Raw genomic sequence first — 19,828 nt, 5'->3', positions numbered from 1 at the left:
TTGTTGGTCTGGTATGAACCCTGATAAAGTTATTCTCCTAGAATAGAGAAAGTAAGTGTTATCATATGTACATCAAATGAAAAGAATGTGTAGAGCTGAGTATCAGTAGAGCATATCAGCAGTGCTATGAGTACTCAAAAATTGTCCTTTCATCTGTGTCTCAAACATAGTGGTTTTAATAAAACAAAACCAAACCAACCAAAAAAAAAACCAAAAAAACCCCCCCTAGCAACCCTGTAATTCCTTGCAAGAGAGCTTTCTTTATGGATGTATGATTTCACTATGATGGTCTTTGGATTTCCTGTTTGAGTTGAAAGCAGAAATATCTTCTCTAAGGCTAAAGTACCTAGTTTAAATAATCTTAAATTCCCTGAATAAAGTGAATCATGGTCCCCTTTCTTTCATCATATTACGGCAGAAAATTCATCCACTACAAATTTTAACAGAAGTCTGTGTAAAATATATAATGCAATAGATGTTTGAACATAACTCTAAATAGTGTAACTTGGCTGGTGGTTTGTGAGGGGTTTTTTTCTTATCTATCTACTGATAATCTGGACCATTTTTGAAGTCCAGTTTCTATATCTTACCATCATCTCTTCTAAGTACAGTTTTCTCAAACCAAAGTACCTTACCCAGTTCAGTGTCCATGACACCCACTAAAATTTTATATTGATTCCTTAAACTACTGTATAAAAATCATTTTCTCAAGTAATATAAACTATATATGTTTAAGTCAGTTGCCCTTTCCATGATGAAATACTGTTTAGAACAGCAACCTGACACATACAGTTTTATTTTTCAGAGAATTAACTATGAGTTTTGCTTTTTTCTTTCTTAGGTTAACAGGATTTCATCTTCCTCCACCTGTGACAAGTACAAAATCTGTATTTTCACTGCGCTTGACAAGTGACTTTGCAGTTAGTGCTCATGGCTTTAAAGTTTACTATGAAGGTAAGACATTCTTAAAAAAAGATTCTGGATTTTTTTCTCTGATCTCTGTACCTAACAGAACTAAACGTCCCACAAGAATATATATGTATACACATCTATAACCTCATCCAAGTTACAATGTTTCCTTTTCATGCAGTCATTCAGATGCGCAGACTCACATCTGAAACCAAAATATTTAAAACTCTACCATCTATAGTCCCATCTAGACACAAATGTTTTATGACCTTTATTTTAATAATGCCAAATTCTTTAAATTCTGAAAAAAATAGTCATAATCTTTCTGGTCCTTCTAATATATGCTTATTCAAATTAATGCCAGACATTACTAGTTAATATTGAATTTCACTAGAAAGTTGAATTTCTATCTGCAAGTTTTATGGACAGATTCCTTCTCATACTTGCATAGGAGAAATGCTCACTCAGTTCTCTGAACTGACATAAAGCTACTTCTCTGTTGCAGTTTTCACAATTGTCTACAGTTTTCACGCAGACACTGAAGTAAACGAGCAGGCTCATGTATTCCTGAAGTCCAGAAGTTCATAGTATTGTATGTATGTTCCAGGAAGGATCTTGTTAATGATCAAACTCACTTTAGTCATGTTTAATCAATTTCTTGGCACTGGGACTATGAACTCTAACATGTGTTTATAGGATATAAACAGAAACTGTTGTTTTTCTCTTTTTCTTTCCTATTGTTGTTTTTTTTTTTCTTTTCTTAATTGATGTAAAAACACTTGATCTTTCTGCTTCCACTAAGTGTCTCTGTCAGCAAGCCAGGAGCTATAGTAAATAGCCTGGAGAAGCTCTGAGGCCATTGTAGTACCCACCTGCAACAGAAGCTAATCTCTGAGAAAGTAACTAGCTAAGTAACACTTTGACAGCTAGGAAAATATCCAAAAACTGGTAATGCAATGAAGGGCTGCCATAGAAATACAGCCCAGAATCACTCTCTAGTAAAATGTATTCAGCCATTGACATAGTTTATCTTCAGGTATGATGCATTAGAATGCTACTTCATATAGAAATTCTCTCCTATATGTACTTATGTAAAGATATGAAATGAAAAACATAAAAAAATTTTCAGGTCTTTCTTGTCTCTTGAGTTATTATAGAAAATAAATGAGTCAATTACACACACTCTTTTTTCTGGCTTGCACACAAGGAAGAGGTAATTTACAAAATAGAAATTCAAGCTAAGTGTAACAATTGTTTTTGGCTAGATTATAGCTACTCTGTAGTCTGTTAACTTTTCAAGTGTTCAGTAACATTGTTAAGCAGCAGCGTTATTACAAAAATATTACATAGAAATCCCTATGGATTTTTAACTATGCAAAATATAGTATGTACTTCTCTTATGCATATTAGGAAAATATGTAGCACTTTTTATCATTGATTTGGTGCCATAAATTGGGAAATTCGAATTCACTATGTATGGTATCAGCTGCTGTCCTTATACATCGTTTGCCAAAAGGTTTTGCACTACTAATGCTAACAGATAGTGTATTATGCATTTTGGTTATGATAGAGAATGATTAAAACTAAAATGGAAGATGACTAATAGAGTTCAGTTTGCACGTATAAATGATTCCTCACATAGTTTGTTTCTAGGCTAAAATAACATGCTGATTAATAGAACTCAGGCTCCTGAATCACTGACAAGCGTGGGGAAATTTTACTTTCAGCCACAGAAATCAGCATTTTAGAACAAAACATAAACTTGTTACCTTGAATCTGATACTCATCTTTTTCCAATCTCAGGCTTTATTTTGTGAAATCAGGAATATTGAAAGAAGTTAGGTTAGACCCCAGAGTTTTAGCTCACTGGAGTCTCCCTTCCCACAGCCAGATCTACTTTTTAAAGAGCTGCATCAAGGCAGCTTCATTCAGTGAGAGATTTTTTCTTTCAATTCATATTTTTCTGACTTCCTCTGAAGCTACCTGTCTTTACACTCAGCTTGCAAATAAATGAAAACTCATTACATTACATTCATTTCATGCATCGTTCCTTGACGTGAGAGAATAGATGTATTTAAATGATAATCACATCAGGGCAATCTCCATTTCTGTTCTTGTACTCTGTGAATGTGTATAACCCTGCAATCAACATTTTCAGATCTGGTTCTACCTAGTATCCAATTTTAAAAAAATTTGATTACCCAGTAGCTCCTTTTTAGCTTCCTGATGAAATATCTGCATAGTTAGTACCGCTAAATATCAGACCACATACTTTAGTGCTTCATTATAGATTTGTAATTTGAAACCCAAGACAGAAATTATTAGCAACCTATCATTGCAATAAAGCAAAATGATAGACAAAGATAGCATGAGAGGGCAGGATGAGCAGTAGAGACATATCTCTGAAAGGATTAGATCCAGGTGTGATTTGAAAAAGAAGGAACATACTTTTCATAATCAGTGATCATTTAAAATACTTTCCTTTGAAAAGTTTGAAAATAGAAGACATAGACAGACGGTTATATGGGATGCATTACTGTTGACTATCTTTAAAAAAAGCCCCAAACCTGCCAAATAAATAAATAAACAAATAAACAAAGCCCACCAACACCTCTTTCTTTGACCTCCCATCCTCCTTGACGTATCTGCAGTTGAGCTGAAAATTGACAAGAAACTCCAGAGTACCTGACAGAATCTGTGGGAACTATGAATCTACTATGGACTTTCTTGATCATAACTTAGAGGAACATATTAATTTTCTGGTATCCTGAGAATAAAAATGTGTATGAAATTATATAAAATTATATCATCAATAGACCTACTGTGCTAGGACATCATTTGTAAGCCCCTGCAATTGCACCCAGTCAAACTAAGTACACAATAGACCACAGAAATACGCACTCCGGCCTCCTACCATCAATATCATAAACCTCAGTCTGTATCTTCTGTCCCTCCATCCTTCTCTCTTTCTCTCCCTCTCTCCTTCTCTCCCTCCTTCTCACCTTCTTTCTTTCCTCAGTGTCAAGTGGCATATTTGGGTTAACTTTGGTACCATTGTACACATACTTCTTTATGTTCAGTTTCTCTATTATTTGGGAAAGAACACATCTGAGAAATACGGAGATATACCTCTCTATATAGCACAATACCCCTGGAGAAAAAGGATTTAATGAGAGAAAACTGAAACAGATTACTCAAAATAAAAAGACTTCACTTACAGTGGCAACAGAAAATGGTGAGATGCATTGAAAATTAAGGAGGGATATTAAGAAAAAAACTTGAGCTACAGTATTACCAGCAGCAATTTATCATTCCATCACTGTCTAGTGACACAGGTTTGCTGACTGGAGTGAGAAATGAGGGAGTTGCAAGTCTGCTGATTCCTTGCCTGTTTTTTTCTGGAGAGGTTTCTGGCATCTTTTCTTTTTTTTTAGTAGCTTTCAGTATCTGTGTAACATGTATGGGTATTAATGTATGGAGGAGAAATGCTATACTTGATCCCTTATTTGATCATTTAGGCCAAGCCACAGTGTAGCTGTGTCCTTTTTATTTTACTTCTGACAAGATTATTTTTATTTTGGAGTAGAAGAATTTGATGCACTTTTCCATTTCCTGTTGTCCTGAGATACATAAGCAGCTTTATTCACTGAGGGCAGGGGAGGGGAAATACAGCTGCTAAGAAAGCAAGCAAGATAGCAGCTTGGCCCATACAGCAAGGGGCTTCAGTGAACCTTGTCCTGATTTGAACAGTGCTTCCTTTTGTTCTTACTGGGTTGTTTTACAGCTATTAAACAGGTAGCTGACCTTGTTAAAATCATTGACTTCATTAAAAAACTTACTGCTAGAATTTATGGCAATCTTTATTCAAGGTAAGTATGATAGACATTTTTGTGCTATCCTATTGATCATGGGGAAGAAAAAAAAACTTAATATATAGTTTATTCTTATAGTGAAACACCTGCATGTCCTGGAGATGAATCACAATTATTTATAATAGTGTTGTGAAATATAATTTTATCTGTTTTGTACTGCTACACATCTTTTTAAAGCTGAATTATAAAACTGAATTATTAGACACTGTATAAATAATGAAATGGTCTTCATGTTTGTACTGGAGTGGTGGTATTGGAATTCAGCAATTCTGCTGAAATGCTTTTGAGAGGGGTTTGAGAGCGATGTTAAAAATTTCAAGACTGATCTCATCTTTATGGATAATGGCAGGGGGGGCAGGAAAGAAGGGAGCAGATGGTGTTTATTAACAGAATAGGTTTTCCATCTAGTGACTTCTAGGGATCTGTCATGCATTTCTTTCAGCAAAATTAAGAAAAATTGGTAGCTGATGTACAGGATTATTGAAGCACGTAGATCAGAAATACTAGTAGGACTTAAATGTGCCAGGATGTGGATGCTAAAAATAATTTTGGCAGTTGGTATAGAGCTAGAGAATGTGAACAAATAGGATAATCTATTTTTAGCTCTCCTGCATATCAGAATTAAAAAATGTGGCTACACATAATCTAAATCTGGATTTAGGTAAGGTTCATGAAGTACTAGCTGTATTAAGCTAATAATATCACTATTAACTTCATATAAAAATTTAAAGGAGTACTAATGAATTATTGTTTAATGTTGGAGTGGTCTCTATAAAAGGTTCACTCAGAAAGTGTTTGCCAGGTTGGAGTTGTAAAAGCCACAGACTTTAAGATGTAAAGTTGTCACCAGGCTTACTACCTGACAGATACTACAGGCTTTTTTTGTTGTCATTCAGATTTTGCCATAGCTATTTTGGGTATGGCTGCTCTCTGTCATAAGATTGCTTCAGCGAGCCCTTATTAAAAATGGAATTAAGTTGAGTTTGCCTAGTGTTTCTGAAAGGAAAGTCCACAAAGAAAAGAAAGGAGTAACTAAAATAGAGAATGCTTAAATTACCTAAACAGATGCATTCATCATGGAAACTCCTGTCTTGAAAATGAAACATACTAAATCTAACAAGGAAACATACTAAACATAAGAAGGCAATCTAAATTCTGAATTTTTACTTCCATTCAACCTGTTGGATAACAAGAAAAAAGAAAGGTGCTGGAGTTTCTTTCTTTTGGCTGAATGTATGGGAATATCTGCCACATTGTCTAGGAAGTCATGTAAAATTATCTAGCATATCCTTCTAGTCTTGGAATGCTAACTGTGGATGGAAAACATCCCAGCAATGCCTGTTCATAGACTTGTATCTACTATCCACAGCGTGTGATGCAGAAATAAAATGGCTGTATATTCAGGGAAATAGAAAACATGAAAGATGCTTATCAGGCTTTGACTTTATTGTACCATTCTTCAAGATAGTTATTAATGTGGTAAGTAGTTCTGAACTCCCTTGGTATAGGGAAGGTAAAGAGAAAGTTACAATTTGCAACATTTAAAAATTAATTTAGTAAATGAAGGGGAGTTATCAAATCCTAAGTAAAGTTTAGAGGAAGAATCAATAAATATGTAAGCTATAAGATACAGTGCTAAGTCATGTTGCAAAGTGATTTTTTAGATTGATGTGTTTGCAGTGTAACTCCACTAAGAGAAGTAAATTTGCACAAATTTTATGCTGTGATTAACAATGGCAGACTATTATCCTGCTTTTGATCATATTATTGATACTTCAGCATCAATCCAGACAAGAAAAACCAAAACAAGAAGTCCATTCTACTAAAAGTTTCAAAATACCTCAGATATTTTATCTGGTAAAACTATAAATCAATATTCTTTCCCATGTATCACGCAGAGATGTATAGCCACATGACATCTTCCTAGCCAATGTTTTTTAAAATCATAAGTAACATTTCCAAAATATACTCTGTCAGTTAATACTTAACATTGTCACTAAATAAAATAAGTTTTGGCTGGGAAAATACTTTTTTTCTTCCAGCTGATCCAGTGTAGCCTGTGTGTCACAATACATCATTGCCCCAGGACTATCATGCTAATCCTAATGTCAGAATTACTTGTAATGCTGTAGCACAGAAGGGAATCACTCTTTATGAAATCAATACCAGGTTGCCTTGGTGCTTATTAATTTTAAATATTTCACCTGTACATTGTATTTTTCCCACCATTCCTGTATAGATCCAGAAAGAGTAAAGAAAAATAGGCCTGTGGACTTAATCAGGTTAATTTTTATTGTATTTCACACAATTTTCTTGATATTGCAATCACTAATTTGGATTTGGCTAAAGAATAACTTCTGGAAACAAATTCAGCTCTTGAAGACATCAAGATTTAAGAAAACTATCACTTTCTTTGATTCTACTGATCACTCTGCCTCACTTAGAAGTAAGACTTTTTAACTCTGATTTTTAAACTTCCAGTCACTGGCTCTTGTTCTGCTTTTATCTGCTAAATTACAGAGCCCTTAGTATTAGCATCTGTCAGTTCTTATGCTAGGTTCTTAAGTACTGCAATAAAATCACACACTTCAGAGTATTCTTTCTGTTTAATATGGGCTTTTAAAATCTTAATATAAAGTATTTTGTTCCCAATCACAAATTATTTTGTGTTATTCTTCTGCATTTTCATAATTTTGTGGGTGTTGTGATGTTTCTGAAAAACGGGTCTGGTCAGTACGCTCATCCGGCTGAGTCCTGCACCTGATCACCACAATCTGTCCTATCTTCTTATTAAATCCTTTTTTAACACTCAGTGCAACCTCACTCTCTATCCTGTGCGTGTGTGAGGGCTTCAAGGGCTGAGTGCCAGCTTCTGGGGTCAGACTGGAGGTGTAGGTGCCCCTGTCCTGTGGTATCAGCTACTGCAGCAAGTAGAGGTCTCAGTGCCAGCTACTGGAGTGGGCGGGGATCTTGGCTGCCACTCACTGGGGTGGGAACAGCGTCTGTCCCAAAAACCAGCTACTGGGAGGAACCTGCTTGGGTGAAGAAAGTGAGGCACGCAGTGCCGGCAGCTGGAGCAGGCCATGTGCCTGGTGCTAGGGGAGTGTGAAGGGCAACTGTCTGTATCTTCTCCAAACCGGGTGTGCACGTGTCATTCACCAGCACAATTCCAGCTGGACTCGCCAGCAGGTAGGAGGTGCTGGACCTGGGATGAGGTATCAGGTGGGTGGAGGGTCCATGCTGGACAAGTGTGTAAGTGTTGCATGTTTGCTAGTGAGCATCAAGCTGGACCAGCCAGTGAGTAGGACACCCATGGGGCAGGTAAGAAGGCTTGCAGTCTGGGCAGGGGTGCTGAGTGGACAGAGAGGTCATGCTGGTAGTTGGGGGATCCGCAAATGTACGTGTGTTTGTGAACCCAGATAGTCTCGTGTGCCTGCCTGCACTAGTGACCTCCTGTGTCCGCCAGCTGAAGAGGGCACTTGGCTGCTGGTGCTTGTGTTTTATGTGAGTCCTGTAGGTAGGTGCTGTTGAAGGCAGCACTTTGTCCGTGGCAGTCTGTAGACAGTCATGTCAGCGTCTGTGTGTGTGTCTGTGTGTTTCTCTGGGATACATGCTTAGCTGTGCAACTGGTTAAACCTGCAAATGGGAAAGCATCAACAAGGTCCATTGGCCTGAGTCAGACACCTCCAGGTCTCAAGATGCCCCAGGCTGGGCTCCTATGGCTGGGCAAGAGGAACCTCCAGGCCCCAGAGCTGCTTGAGGCAGTGGCCACTTATAACATCCCTTTACATCCTTAAATGTCATTTGTGTTCATCAAGCATAATTTGCCCTTGGTAAGTCTGTGCTATTCCCAATTACCTTCATCCTTCAGGTGCTGGAAAACGGATTACAAAAGTGTGCTCTTCAGGATACTTCCAGGAACTGAGGGAAGGGTTACTAGTTTATAGTACTTGTGGTGGTCTGTCTAGTCATGAGGGACTACCACTGATTGCCATAATTTTTTGTGGATTACAGACAGCAGCTTTTCAGTCATGGTGGGACAGCTCTTTCAGCACCCGTGGGTGAATCTATGAAAGTGACTATATTCAACTTCTCTATGTAATCCCTCACTTACCTCACACCCAGAACTGACTGCCTCTCTCCTTCCCAACGGTACTGACACATGAAGCAGTTTCTTCTTGTGAAGAATGATACACAAAAGGCATTGAGTTCTTTGGCCTTTTCCATGTTGTCCATTGTTGTCTCCACTCACCAGCGTATCTGCATTTTTCCCTGTCCTTTTTGCTACTAGCATACTTGTAGAATCACTTTTTATAACCCATAACACCCCTCATTAGTGTTAGTGCCCCTTGGACTTTGGCCTTCTTCATTTTGTCCCTAAGTACTGAAGCAACACTTTGTCCTGGTTTCGGCTGGGATAGAGTTAATTTTCTTTCTAGTAGCTGGTATGGTCTTATGTTTTGGGTTCAGTATGAGAAGAATGTTGGTAACACACTGATGTTTTCAGTTGTTGCTAAGTAATGTTTAGTCTAAAGTCAGGGATTTTTCAGCTTCTCATGCCCAGCCAGCAAGAAGGCTGGAGGGGCACAAGAAGATGGAACAGGACACAGCCAGGACAGCTGACCCAAAGTGGCCAAAGTGGTATTCCATACCATGTGATGTCATGCCTAGTATATAAACTGGGGGGAGTTGGCCTGGGGGGAACGCTGCTTGGGAACTCACCAGGCATCGGTCAGCGAGTGCTGAGCAACTGCATTGTGCATCACTTGTTTTGTATATTCCAGTCCTTTTATTATTACTGCTGTCATTTTATTATTGTTATTATTATCATTATTAGCTTCTTCCTTTCTGTTCTATTAAACTGTTCTTATCTCAACCCACAAGTTTTACTTTTTTTTCCTGATTCTCTCCCCACCCCGCTGGGTGGGGGGAAGTGAGTGAGTGGCTGCATGGTGCTTAGCTGCTGGCTGGGGTTAAACCACAACACACTTTCATACTCTTTTCTTATTATCTACCCTTTTTTCCAGGTTTTTTTTGGTCTGCACTTCTTTGCATTTTAGTTCATTAAGAAGCTCCCTTGTTAGCCTCATGAGTCATTTGCCAAAGTTCACTTCCCATTAAAATAGTTGGCTGTCTTAAAAAAAATCAGCTGTCTCTCTGGCTGCCCTTCCTCCTCATAATTGCTTCCCAGGAGATTATGCCCAACAATTCCCCAAATAAATCCAAATGTGATGTCTTAAAGTCTAGTGTCCCAATTTTGCTACTTACTTCCCATCCTTCCTTCTAATCCAGGGCTCAATTTTCTTCTACTCTAGTTAGGTCCCTGTCCCCTGACAAGACTATTTTTAAAGGCCCTCCTTTTGAGGTAAGCAAGTCACTAGTGGTTATGTTCTTCTTTGCCTTGATCAGGTGGTTTCATTTCTTCCCAGCAGTCCTACCTCATCTTCAGATGAGATACCATGATTAAGGAGGCCAAACCCTTGAAGACAACTGTCCAGCTCAGCATTGGTCTGATGGATGCACTTGCTCATAGCCAGAGCTTTTCACCTAACCAGAAGGATTGTGAGGAATACCAACACCATCTGGGATCATATCCCCCTCACTCTTCCCCTCAGAATCCCATACCAACCTTTGATCTGCTTAAGATTTCCCTTGGCCACAATATTACCACTCACATGGGTGAATAGCATGAAATAGCAGTTGTGAAGCTGAACAAACAGCAATCGGTCTGTGAAATTATGGCTGTGGGCTCCAGGCAAGAAGCACACAATCCAAGACTATAGGTCTGGCTAGCAGGCAGGGGACTGTGCCATGCAGGAGGGAGTATCTAATCACTGGTACCTCTCAAAGGCTCAGTATGGATGGCTGTGTCACTTTATTAACAGTATGCAAAAGTACAGTCAAAGATTGTTCCTGCTGCCAAGAATTTGCCATCCTGGTTTAGATATGTGATAAATTTATCTAGATAAACTTCTCTTCCTTGTTCTTTCATTTGCAAAATAACATAACATTTGTAGGAAAAAATCTCATGCACATGTGCTTGTTATAGACCTAGTGTATTTTTCTACCATAATCACCAGTTGGACTTTAATTGTTGTCTGTTGGGTGCTAATTTTTCTTTGATAAATCTTTAAAAATAAATAAATAAACAAAAGTTGATTGATTAGAGAGCCACAGAACCATGCATAATTTTGTTCCAGGCAAAATGAATGGAAATACATTTGTTTTAACATCTGCAAAAAAAGTCATTATTTGAAAGTTAAAAACCAATGAGTAACTTATCATTTCTTCTGCCTTAAGAAATATTTAATTATTTGAAGAAAAAATGTCTCTCCCTTAGTATGGAAAAAATCCACTTACTATTTCAATGTTCTGTTTAATTTTTTCTTTCAGAATAATGTTGTTAAATAAGCCATATTTGTCCACCTATGGCACTGTAATTTATCATTTTGATACTTGCCTCATATTGAAGTTTAAGACAGTGATTAATTTGAGATCTTAATTATATGTCAGCCTTCCTTTAGTTTTTTTCTTATATTTTCAATGTCATTTTTCATAAAAAAAAAATTAATATACACTGCAAGTCTTGAAAGAAATTTCCCAAGAGATTCTGAGGTTTTCTTTGTGAACTTCTATTCTTCAGCTACTGGACTGTTATATTATTAAGATAAGTACAATACCCTGTGTCCTGGTTTCAGCTGAGATAGAGTTAATTGTCTTCCTAGTAGCTGGTACAGTGCTGTGTTTTGAGTTCAGTATGAGAAGAATGTTGATAACACACTGATGTTTTCAGTTGTTGCTAAGTAATGTTTAGTCTGAAGTCAAGGATTTTTCAGCTTCTCATGCCCAGCCAGCGAGAAGGCTGGAGGGGCACAAGAAGTTGGCACAGGACACAGCCAGGACAGCTGACCCAAACTGGCCAACGGGGTGTTCCATACCATACCATGTGACGTCACATCTAGTATATAAACTGGGGGGAGTGGGGGGGGGATCGCCGCTTGGGGATTAACTGGGTGTTGATTGGTGGGTGGTGAGCAATTGCACTGTGTATCATTTGTATATTCCAGTCCTTTTATTATTACTGCTGTCATTTTATTAGTGTTATCATTATCATTATTAGTTTCTTCTTTTCTGTTCTATTAAACTGTTCTTATCTCAACCCATGAGTTTTACTTCTTTTCCCGATTTTCTCCCCCATCCCACTGGGTGGGGAGGAAGTGAGTGAGCGGCTGCCTGGTGCTTAGTTGCTGGCTGGGGTTAAACCACGGCACCCTGACAAAAGCAAATCTTAAGGCAATCTAATTTAAGATTCACATTTTGATCCCATGTCTAGACAAGTAGTGATAACTATAATCCAATATAGTTGAACCAGTATTCTATATGAACTAATATACTGCTCATTAAAGTATCAAATTAAATATAGCTCCATGTTTATAAGCAGTTGATTCCTTCATGCTTTTCCTAAGTTACAGTTAAATGAAATTTTGAAGCAGTAATACACAATAGTAGACTTTGAAATATCCATAAAGTTCATAAAAATGGAGCTACTGATAGGTGACACTGGTACCTCTAGAACTACATGGCTGAATCCTTCCACCGACATTTGGTATTTGATAGAATTTTGGCTTTGATTTGTGTTAGCTTTGATAGAATTTCTGTATCATCAGTAATATCAAAATACACAGGTCTGCAAGAACAGGTTCAGTGTGCTCAGCATGCAATCTTAAATACTCTTTAAAAGTCAGTAGGAAACTCTACAGCTGGAGAGGTTTATTCATGATGAGCATATGCATCTCAATAATACAGAATTGTAACCTAAGAACAGAGTCATTTTGTCATCTTAGATTTTCAAAGTTTGTCAGTTTTTCACATGTAAGTTAAATTTATAGTTCATATTAGGACACTTAGATCCATGATAAGATATTCATACTGTTGAGCATTCAGAGCTCAATACAAATTATGTGACATGTAAAATGCTTGGCAATACGTGAACTTTTTTTTAGGCTTGTAAATTAAGCATCCAATTTGTCAGTCACTGACATTATCCAGAACAGTACCATTATAACCATTTAGCCATGAATATAATGACAATTTTATTTTAACAGGAAGAGAGGAGTAATTGCTTACTCAGCACTGGAATTGTCTGCCTTTTAAAATCAAATAAAATTTGTTAGAAGTTTATTTTGGAAGATATTTACTTTTTTTATCAATTCTTAGCAGACAATTGCTCATTAGCCAATGAGGTCATTCAAGCAAAACTCAGTGTAAATTTAGACAGCTTTGAGAATGGCTGGATAATGCCGTGAGCTACATGGTTAGTTAAATGACTTACAATTTAAAAAAAAAAAAAAAAAAATTGAAAGCAACTGTATCTACAAGTAAATATTAGACTTCTGGCTAGAGGAGCCATTCTCCTTTGGTAATTCTGCTTTTCTGTTGATGAATCCCTACCTGAACAACGTAAAGAAAAAAAAAAAGCCATTCCTTTGTTAGATGGTTGGCCGCAGGCCACTGAAATCCCATGGACTGTAAGTTGCATGTTACACCTAAAAATTAATTAGCTAAGCTGCTTATCTAAGATCCACACTATAGATGTAATTGGAAAAGTTGTCCCAAAATATTGACACAGTCTTAAAACTTATTTTTTTAAATTAAGCTCTACATTAGAAACATTTTAGAACTCCAAAGCTAACCTATTTCTTTTAAACAAAGAGCTTTATCCCAAGGAAAATTCATAATGAATTCTTGATAAATTTTTGATCTAAAACCCTAGAAATTTACATGCTTTAAAAACATCAGTTCATTATATTTAGGACATTTTTTAAAAGAATTTTCTGAAAATAATGGCAATGGAATAATTTCATAAAAATATCAGCTCAAGTTTTGGTGCAGAATTCTTTTACCTTCTTTGCTTTTGGTTCTTAACTTACAGTCTGTAGTTTCCCTGCTATAAAACGGCATCTGAAGTGAACAGACCTGGTATCAGACAGCAATCCTACTGGTTCCATATAAAAAATAGAAGACTAGGAGACTTCCTTACATATCTATTGCATGATTAAATAAGAAATTAAAGCATTAGAATCACAAAGATTTTTTTTTTAATTGAATTTAGCATTTATGTTCCTTTTCCCTTACTGTTCTGTCAGTGTGTGTCTAAGGAATGTGTTCTTAGTTCTTTTAGGACCAGATATCATTGCCACTTGTAGCACTCAATTCTCAGTCTCTCTAAAGAGATAATCAACACTGATGTGTTTAGTGGCAGTTGTAGAGCTGATTTTTTGATGATATATGCATCATCTGGGGAATTATTTGAAAACACAGGCCAAGAAAATGCTACTAAACTATGGCTTCTCAACATGAGTATTTATGGCCAGGTCTGAATTGGTGATGTAGAAGTGAAAGCCTGTGCTGCATGCTTATTCCTTTCAGCACCCTGTCTCTCTAGTTTACTAGTTATTAGTAAGTAGACAGATGACAAGAATAAGATGTTTATAGACAAGTAGTGTTGTAAAATAACAACATGCTATGTCATCTTTAATTATAGTGTAGCATTGCTCAATTCTGTACTTGTCACAAGAGCTCTTATTGCAAGCAATAAGAATGTGTTATTCTGGGCATGAAGCATCTTCATATGGAAAAATTTTCTACTTCCATCCACAATTCTGCTACTGTCACATCTACAATACATTCTAACTTCACATATGGTTGAGATGTAATGAAATACAGACTCCTTATACCTCAACCTTTTCCAAGCCTCTGCAGTCACTTGAAAGGGTCTTTTTCTAAAGACTTTTTTATCCATTAAATACATTTTTTTATTTACTATCCATAGAATACCTTTTAAAGTACAGTATAAAATAATATTTAATAAACCCAGGAAAAGTTTCTCAAAACCAAGGAGTTAATTGGACAAAAGAAATCAAAAGAAGAAATTCTTGGAAGATGGTAATAGAAAAGGAGACAGAAGCTAAGCATTGATAAAACAGATTTGGTTATAACTGCAAAACGGTACAAAGACTCTTATAGCACAGGAGTTTCTCACATTGGTGTTGGTGGGCAACACATTTCAATTTTGACCAATGGACCAAGATAAATAAGCATAGTATTAGAGAAGTTTTCAGAGTGGTAATCATCAACTTTGTGAGATTAAGATGATAGCATATGTCCATAAGCTGATAGCATACGTCCATACATTCTGTATGGTATGTCTAAATATTTTGATGGTTTTAATATTTTGTACCAGCCGTGGAAACTGGTTTGCTGCTAGATAACTGTAAAAGTGAGATTTGATAAATGATTATAAGAAATCATATACTAACATTATGATTGAAACAATAGACAAAAGTGTAGCCAGGGAGGTAATTACAAAAGTGTAGTCAAGTGATTAACTAGTGATTACTCATAAGTTTTGCAGTTCTTTACTCTTATGACTAGATGTTCCTGTACACTAGATGAGAACAATGTTGAAACTGACCACGTGTGATTGAAACTGTGTTAAGCTTCAAGATCAAAGAACAAGGACAAGAACAAAGACTTCAAGAACAGCCAACAGAATCTCAAATGGGTTGGTGGTCATAAAAGCAGCCCTTCCACTCGAATTCTTCATTGCGCATGATCAGATGTAGGCAGTACTATGATAATCAGTTACAATAATTTCTATGTATATGTATACTAATTGATTAATATGTAATTGTTACTCCATATAACGCTAGGTGGAATTATCCCCTGTGCATCCAGTGCTGCAATAGAGAATGCCTGCTTTCTAAAACTCCAAAACGAGTCTTAGAAAATTTCTTCAACCGGCTTTTTGGTATCAAAGCCATAACTAGAGAGCAGGCAAAGGAACTGAAAAAGTAGTGGAGAGAATATTAATTGAATTTTAGTATTAAATGTCATTACTGCTTTTGAGGTGCTATGGACTTAGTCTGGTCCCCATCTTCATGTTCCTTTCTCCCTCCATTTGCTTGCTGCAGCATTCACAAGGCTATGTAGGGAGCCAGATCAGGGAATTAGTACGGATGAAAACATACCATTTTGTTGCCTCTGTATTATTCCCTCATCCTTTTCTCTGGTCCAGCCTGCTGCATGGCTCACAAATGCTAACAGCAACCCAAGGCATGAATGAGATACATACAGTTGATGGTGTGAAAAAACATTGCTCTTTTGACAACAGCTCATTTATCTAATTTAAAACATATATCAAACTGTATCTTGATGTAACATGTGTAATGCAGAATGACAATAGGAGATTATAACAGTCTTACAGTTGTAAATTGTCTCACCACTTGTCTGCGTTTCTATTGTGTGACGCCTGCCAGCAGATTTACTGAGTACACAAAACTGACTCTTGCTGCTTAGAAGAAAATACATCACAACATCTTGGATTCTTAAGATTGTTTTGGGTTGCAAATGCTCCAAGGAGCAAGTTTGTCATGTTTGGCTTCGGGTCTTTCATGAAAGTATTATACAGTGTGCCTCTTATATTCACTTGAATCCAGTTTGATCACTATACAGACTTGAAATGATAAATTAAAAAAGAAAAAAAAATCCCAAAGATTAAATATGTATTACAGATTAGAAATAGCTACAAAAGAGAAACTTAATTTAAGAAGTTGCAATCTTAACATCCACATAGCACTAAATTCTTTCCTGGGCTGCTTCAATTTCCCCTGAGATTTAGGTCTCCTTCTTCCAACCTCTCCCCGCCCTGCCCCGAGCCCTTTGGTTCTAAGGTTGTCTTTCCCACATGAAGTATTTCAGACTATACTTTCACTGCTCCCTTCTAAGGCATGGAGTTCTTTTCTTTTGTCTCTATATTTTAGTACTCCATTCAAGTTCATTTATTTGATAGACAGCATGTCCTGAATTTATGATGATGATGATATCATCAGTCTTCACCTCCAGTACCACCTGTGGCATAAATGCAACCAAAAGAAAAAGGATCTTGCCCTATTTTCTGGGATTGGTTTCCTTTTTGGGGAGATTTTTTTAATTTTCATTTTAATTTCTGTTGCATTCCTTCCTTAGCTCATTCCTTTAAGCCAAGTACACTACCTTGCAGGTAACATTTTTAGAGACTGATACATCAGTTTACAAATCCTATCATATGTGAGGGATTAGGTGGCCAGGATTCAGCTCACAAGACTTTCAATGAACATTACAGTGCTGATGTTGATATCCTGTACTGTCATTGCAGTATATATATATAGTATATATAGAGAGAGAGAGAATAGAAGGCAGAAATAAACAATTCCAGAGCACCATCCCATTTCTTTTCTCACTGCTGGCTATAAAGTAAGCGTAAATGACTAGTACACATAGGTGTATAGATAAGCCATACCCAGCCACAACTGTAACACACAGGTGGTTTTTTTTTTCTCTTCTTTGACAGAATATGGGACATACTACTACGGAAGTTACAATATTAGCATTCTTCACCCTATCCCCCAGAACTTTTCATCAGTTTAAAGGTCCCTGTTGTCATATAAGTGCAGGTGACATGGTGGAAAACATAAGTACTTGTGGCATTATTGCTGTTCCTGCCTTCAGGGCACATCTGTTGTCTTACAAGCAGGTGAACATCACGTCATTGACTCCATAGGACACATGGGACTTTCAACTGGTGGGACTGCTGAAAGGCCACAGCAGTATTTCAGTTGTATTCACCTTTTCATCATCAGAGTGCTACCTGATAAAAAAATAACTCCCGAAACACACAAAGTATGTTTAGTGAGGAGACATTGCTTTATTCTGTGCAGGGTGCAAGGTGGATGATTTCCACAAATCAAGCATGCCTACTGAGGTTTTCAGTCCATACTTACACACTACAGTTAAAACACCATGCCTTTCTAATACATATGTTCCGCCTAACTATTGCATATTCATTATGTTGAGCAAGCATGACGTGTTGCTCTCTTGAGCAATCATCCTAGAGTCTTCTATACTTGTGTGGTGGTCTTTGGCCGTCTTTTGGGGAAGGATACCCCTACTCCTTTTGTCCTTTAATGATCATGCGTCATCTGAGGACACCAGGGTCTTGGTTTCTCTTGCCAACCCTTCATTTCTCAGTACCAAAGGAGGATGTATGTCCTTGATTAGCAAGTCTATAACTCTGAAATGTACGTTATCTGATTATCTGGTGCCTTGACTATTATCCAAAAACTCCTTAAGCATCCTCTATTGTAAGCAGAGTCTTAAACTAGATAAGCTTTACCTTGCGTACACATAATCTAATCAGTCCTTGAATAGCAAGCATACCACATTTCTCATGTTTTAGTTTTTTATCTTTAAGCTATCACCTCCTTCTTAGTTGTTAATCAGTCTTTTGAAGGCTTGAGGCAACAAGAGCACTAGGATGAGTCACAGACTCTTCCATGCTGCTACCCACAACCAATTTATCTGACCATTTCACATGTTATTTGCTTGTGGATTTTTCTTGTGATTTTAGCCTGTTTGCAACGAAGGCAAGACTAGATTTTAGCATATTTATGAATTTGTCCACTTGCTTGAAAGTCTGAAGCTAGGAAATTTATTATTCACAGAATTTGCATGGGTTTGCTCTAGTTTTAATGATATGGCCTACAGATATGGCCTAAGTATGTGTGTCTCCATTCCTGATCAAAATTAGGACTTCGCTACAGTTCATCTGACCCATTGCCTGTTTTTTTGTCTTGAAGTGTAACTAAATTAATTAAAAATTACATAAATTAGTTTTGTTCATAGATCTTTTGCAAGCAGAAAAAAATGACAAATTCAATTAGTTGGTGATTATTTTTCCCCTATACTCTTTAAAAAGTGCAAAGCCAAAGTGACTTTCCACTTTATTTCCTTCTTTTGTAATGAATATTACTAATTGCCCTCACACCATTTCAGGAATAAAAATTTAAGATTAACATGTGTATCATCTTCCAGTTTTAATCTGTGTAAGTATAGCATAGGAGAATGTAAATGTAAACATTACTTTGCATTTCCCACAAAAATTACACAGAATTCTAAGGACGGTTATCAATTGATTTTACTGCCAAATTAAATAATAGAGAAGGAATAGTTTTCATTCCTTCTTTTTCCTGGAAACAAGGAAATTCAACACAGGAGAAATATTACGTTTATGAGCAATCTAAAGTAACCAATTAGATGCAACAGACTGGACATCTACTCAAAGTCACTTGTTTTTTATTCTGCAGCAACAATTCAATCTGTTTGGTATTCTTTGCTGCTACATCCAGATGTTCAAACAGTGGGTTTGTTAAAGGGCAATACCATTAGAGTTTTGAAGCAAATCAAAGACTTTATTTCAGGCCTGAGTTACAGACCCTTCTTGCCTTTCCATTAAATATCGTAAGATACATCTAGTGTTGATTTTTATATCACAGAGAAAGTCATCTGCAGGGAAAAATAAACTAATAACTTTTCTATTATTCCAGTCAGACTCCTTTGAATGTTTTTCTTTCTTTAAACTCTCATATATATGCTATGCTGTCTTTTAAAAGAAAATGAATGTATTGGGAACTCTTGTTGACATTTCATGTCATTCTTTTGGGCCTAAAATCATCTTTTCTGTTACTGGGTTATTTTGAGAAAACACCAATCTTTAATGGAATAGAATATTCTATTCTTGTAATAGCATAAAGGTAAAGGTCTCAACCACTTGTTACATGAGTGAACAGTGTGCCCTGGAAGCAATGGTAGCTAATAGCATACTGGGCTGCATCAACAGAAGTGTAGTCAGTAAATCGAGGGAAACAATTTTTTCCCTTTCCTCAGCTCTTAATTCTGGAATACAGCATCCAATATTGGATCCCCAGTACAAGAAACATGCTGATAAATTGCAGCAAGTTCAGGGAAGGGACACCGTGGAGCACTTGCCCTTCAAGTAGAGGCAAAGGGAGATGGGCTTCTTCAGCCTGCAGAAGAGATGGCTGGGGGCAGGGAGGTGTCAGAGCATTCTTCAAATACCTGTAAGGAGCCAAGTGAGAAGGGTCTCCACTGAGGTGAATGGCAAGACAGACATCCTAACCAAAATTATGAGATTGCCCAGAGTGGTTGTG

The 19,828-nt window shown here is 37.0% G+C and overlaps 1 protein-coding gene across 1 annotated transcript in view; it reads left to right on the top strand.

The window, feature by feature from the left end:
* Nucleotides 1–19,828, top strand: part of CSMD3 (CUB and Sushi multiple domains 3) — a 767,625-nt gene that overhangs the window by 119,938 nt on the left and 627,859 nt on the right. The window contains exon 3 of the mRNA XM_052787755.1: nucleotides 842–954. Within this exon, the coding sequence (XP_052643715.1) occupies nucleotides 842–954 (113 nt within the window). The remainder of the gene's footprint in view (nucleotides 1–841; nucleotides 955–19,828) is intronic.

The sequence above is a fragment of the Harpia harpyja genome, chromosome 5 (assembly GCF_026419915.1).
Source record: "Harpia harpyja isolate bHarHar1 chromosome 5, bHarHar1 primary haplotype, whole genome shotgun sequence".
Lineage (NCBI taxonomy): Eukaryota > Metazoa > Chordata > Aves > Accipitriformes > Accipitridae > Harpia > Harpia harpyja.
The sequence above is the reverse complement of the archived record's forward strand: the minus strand, read 5'-3'. Positions and strand labels throughout refer to the sequence as shown.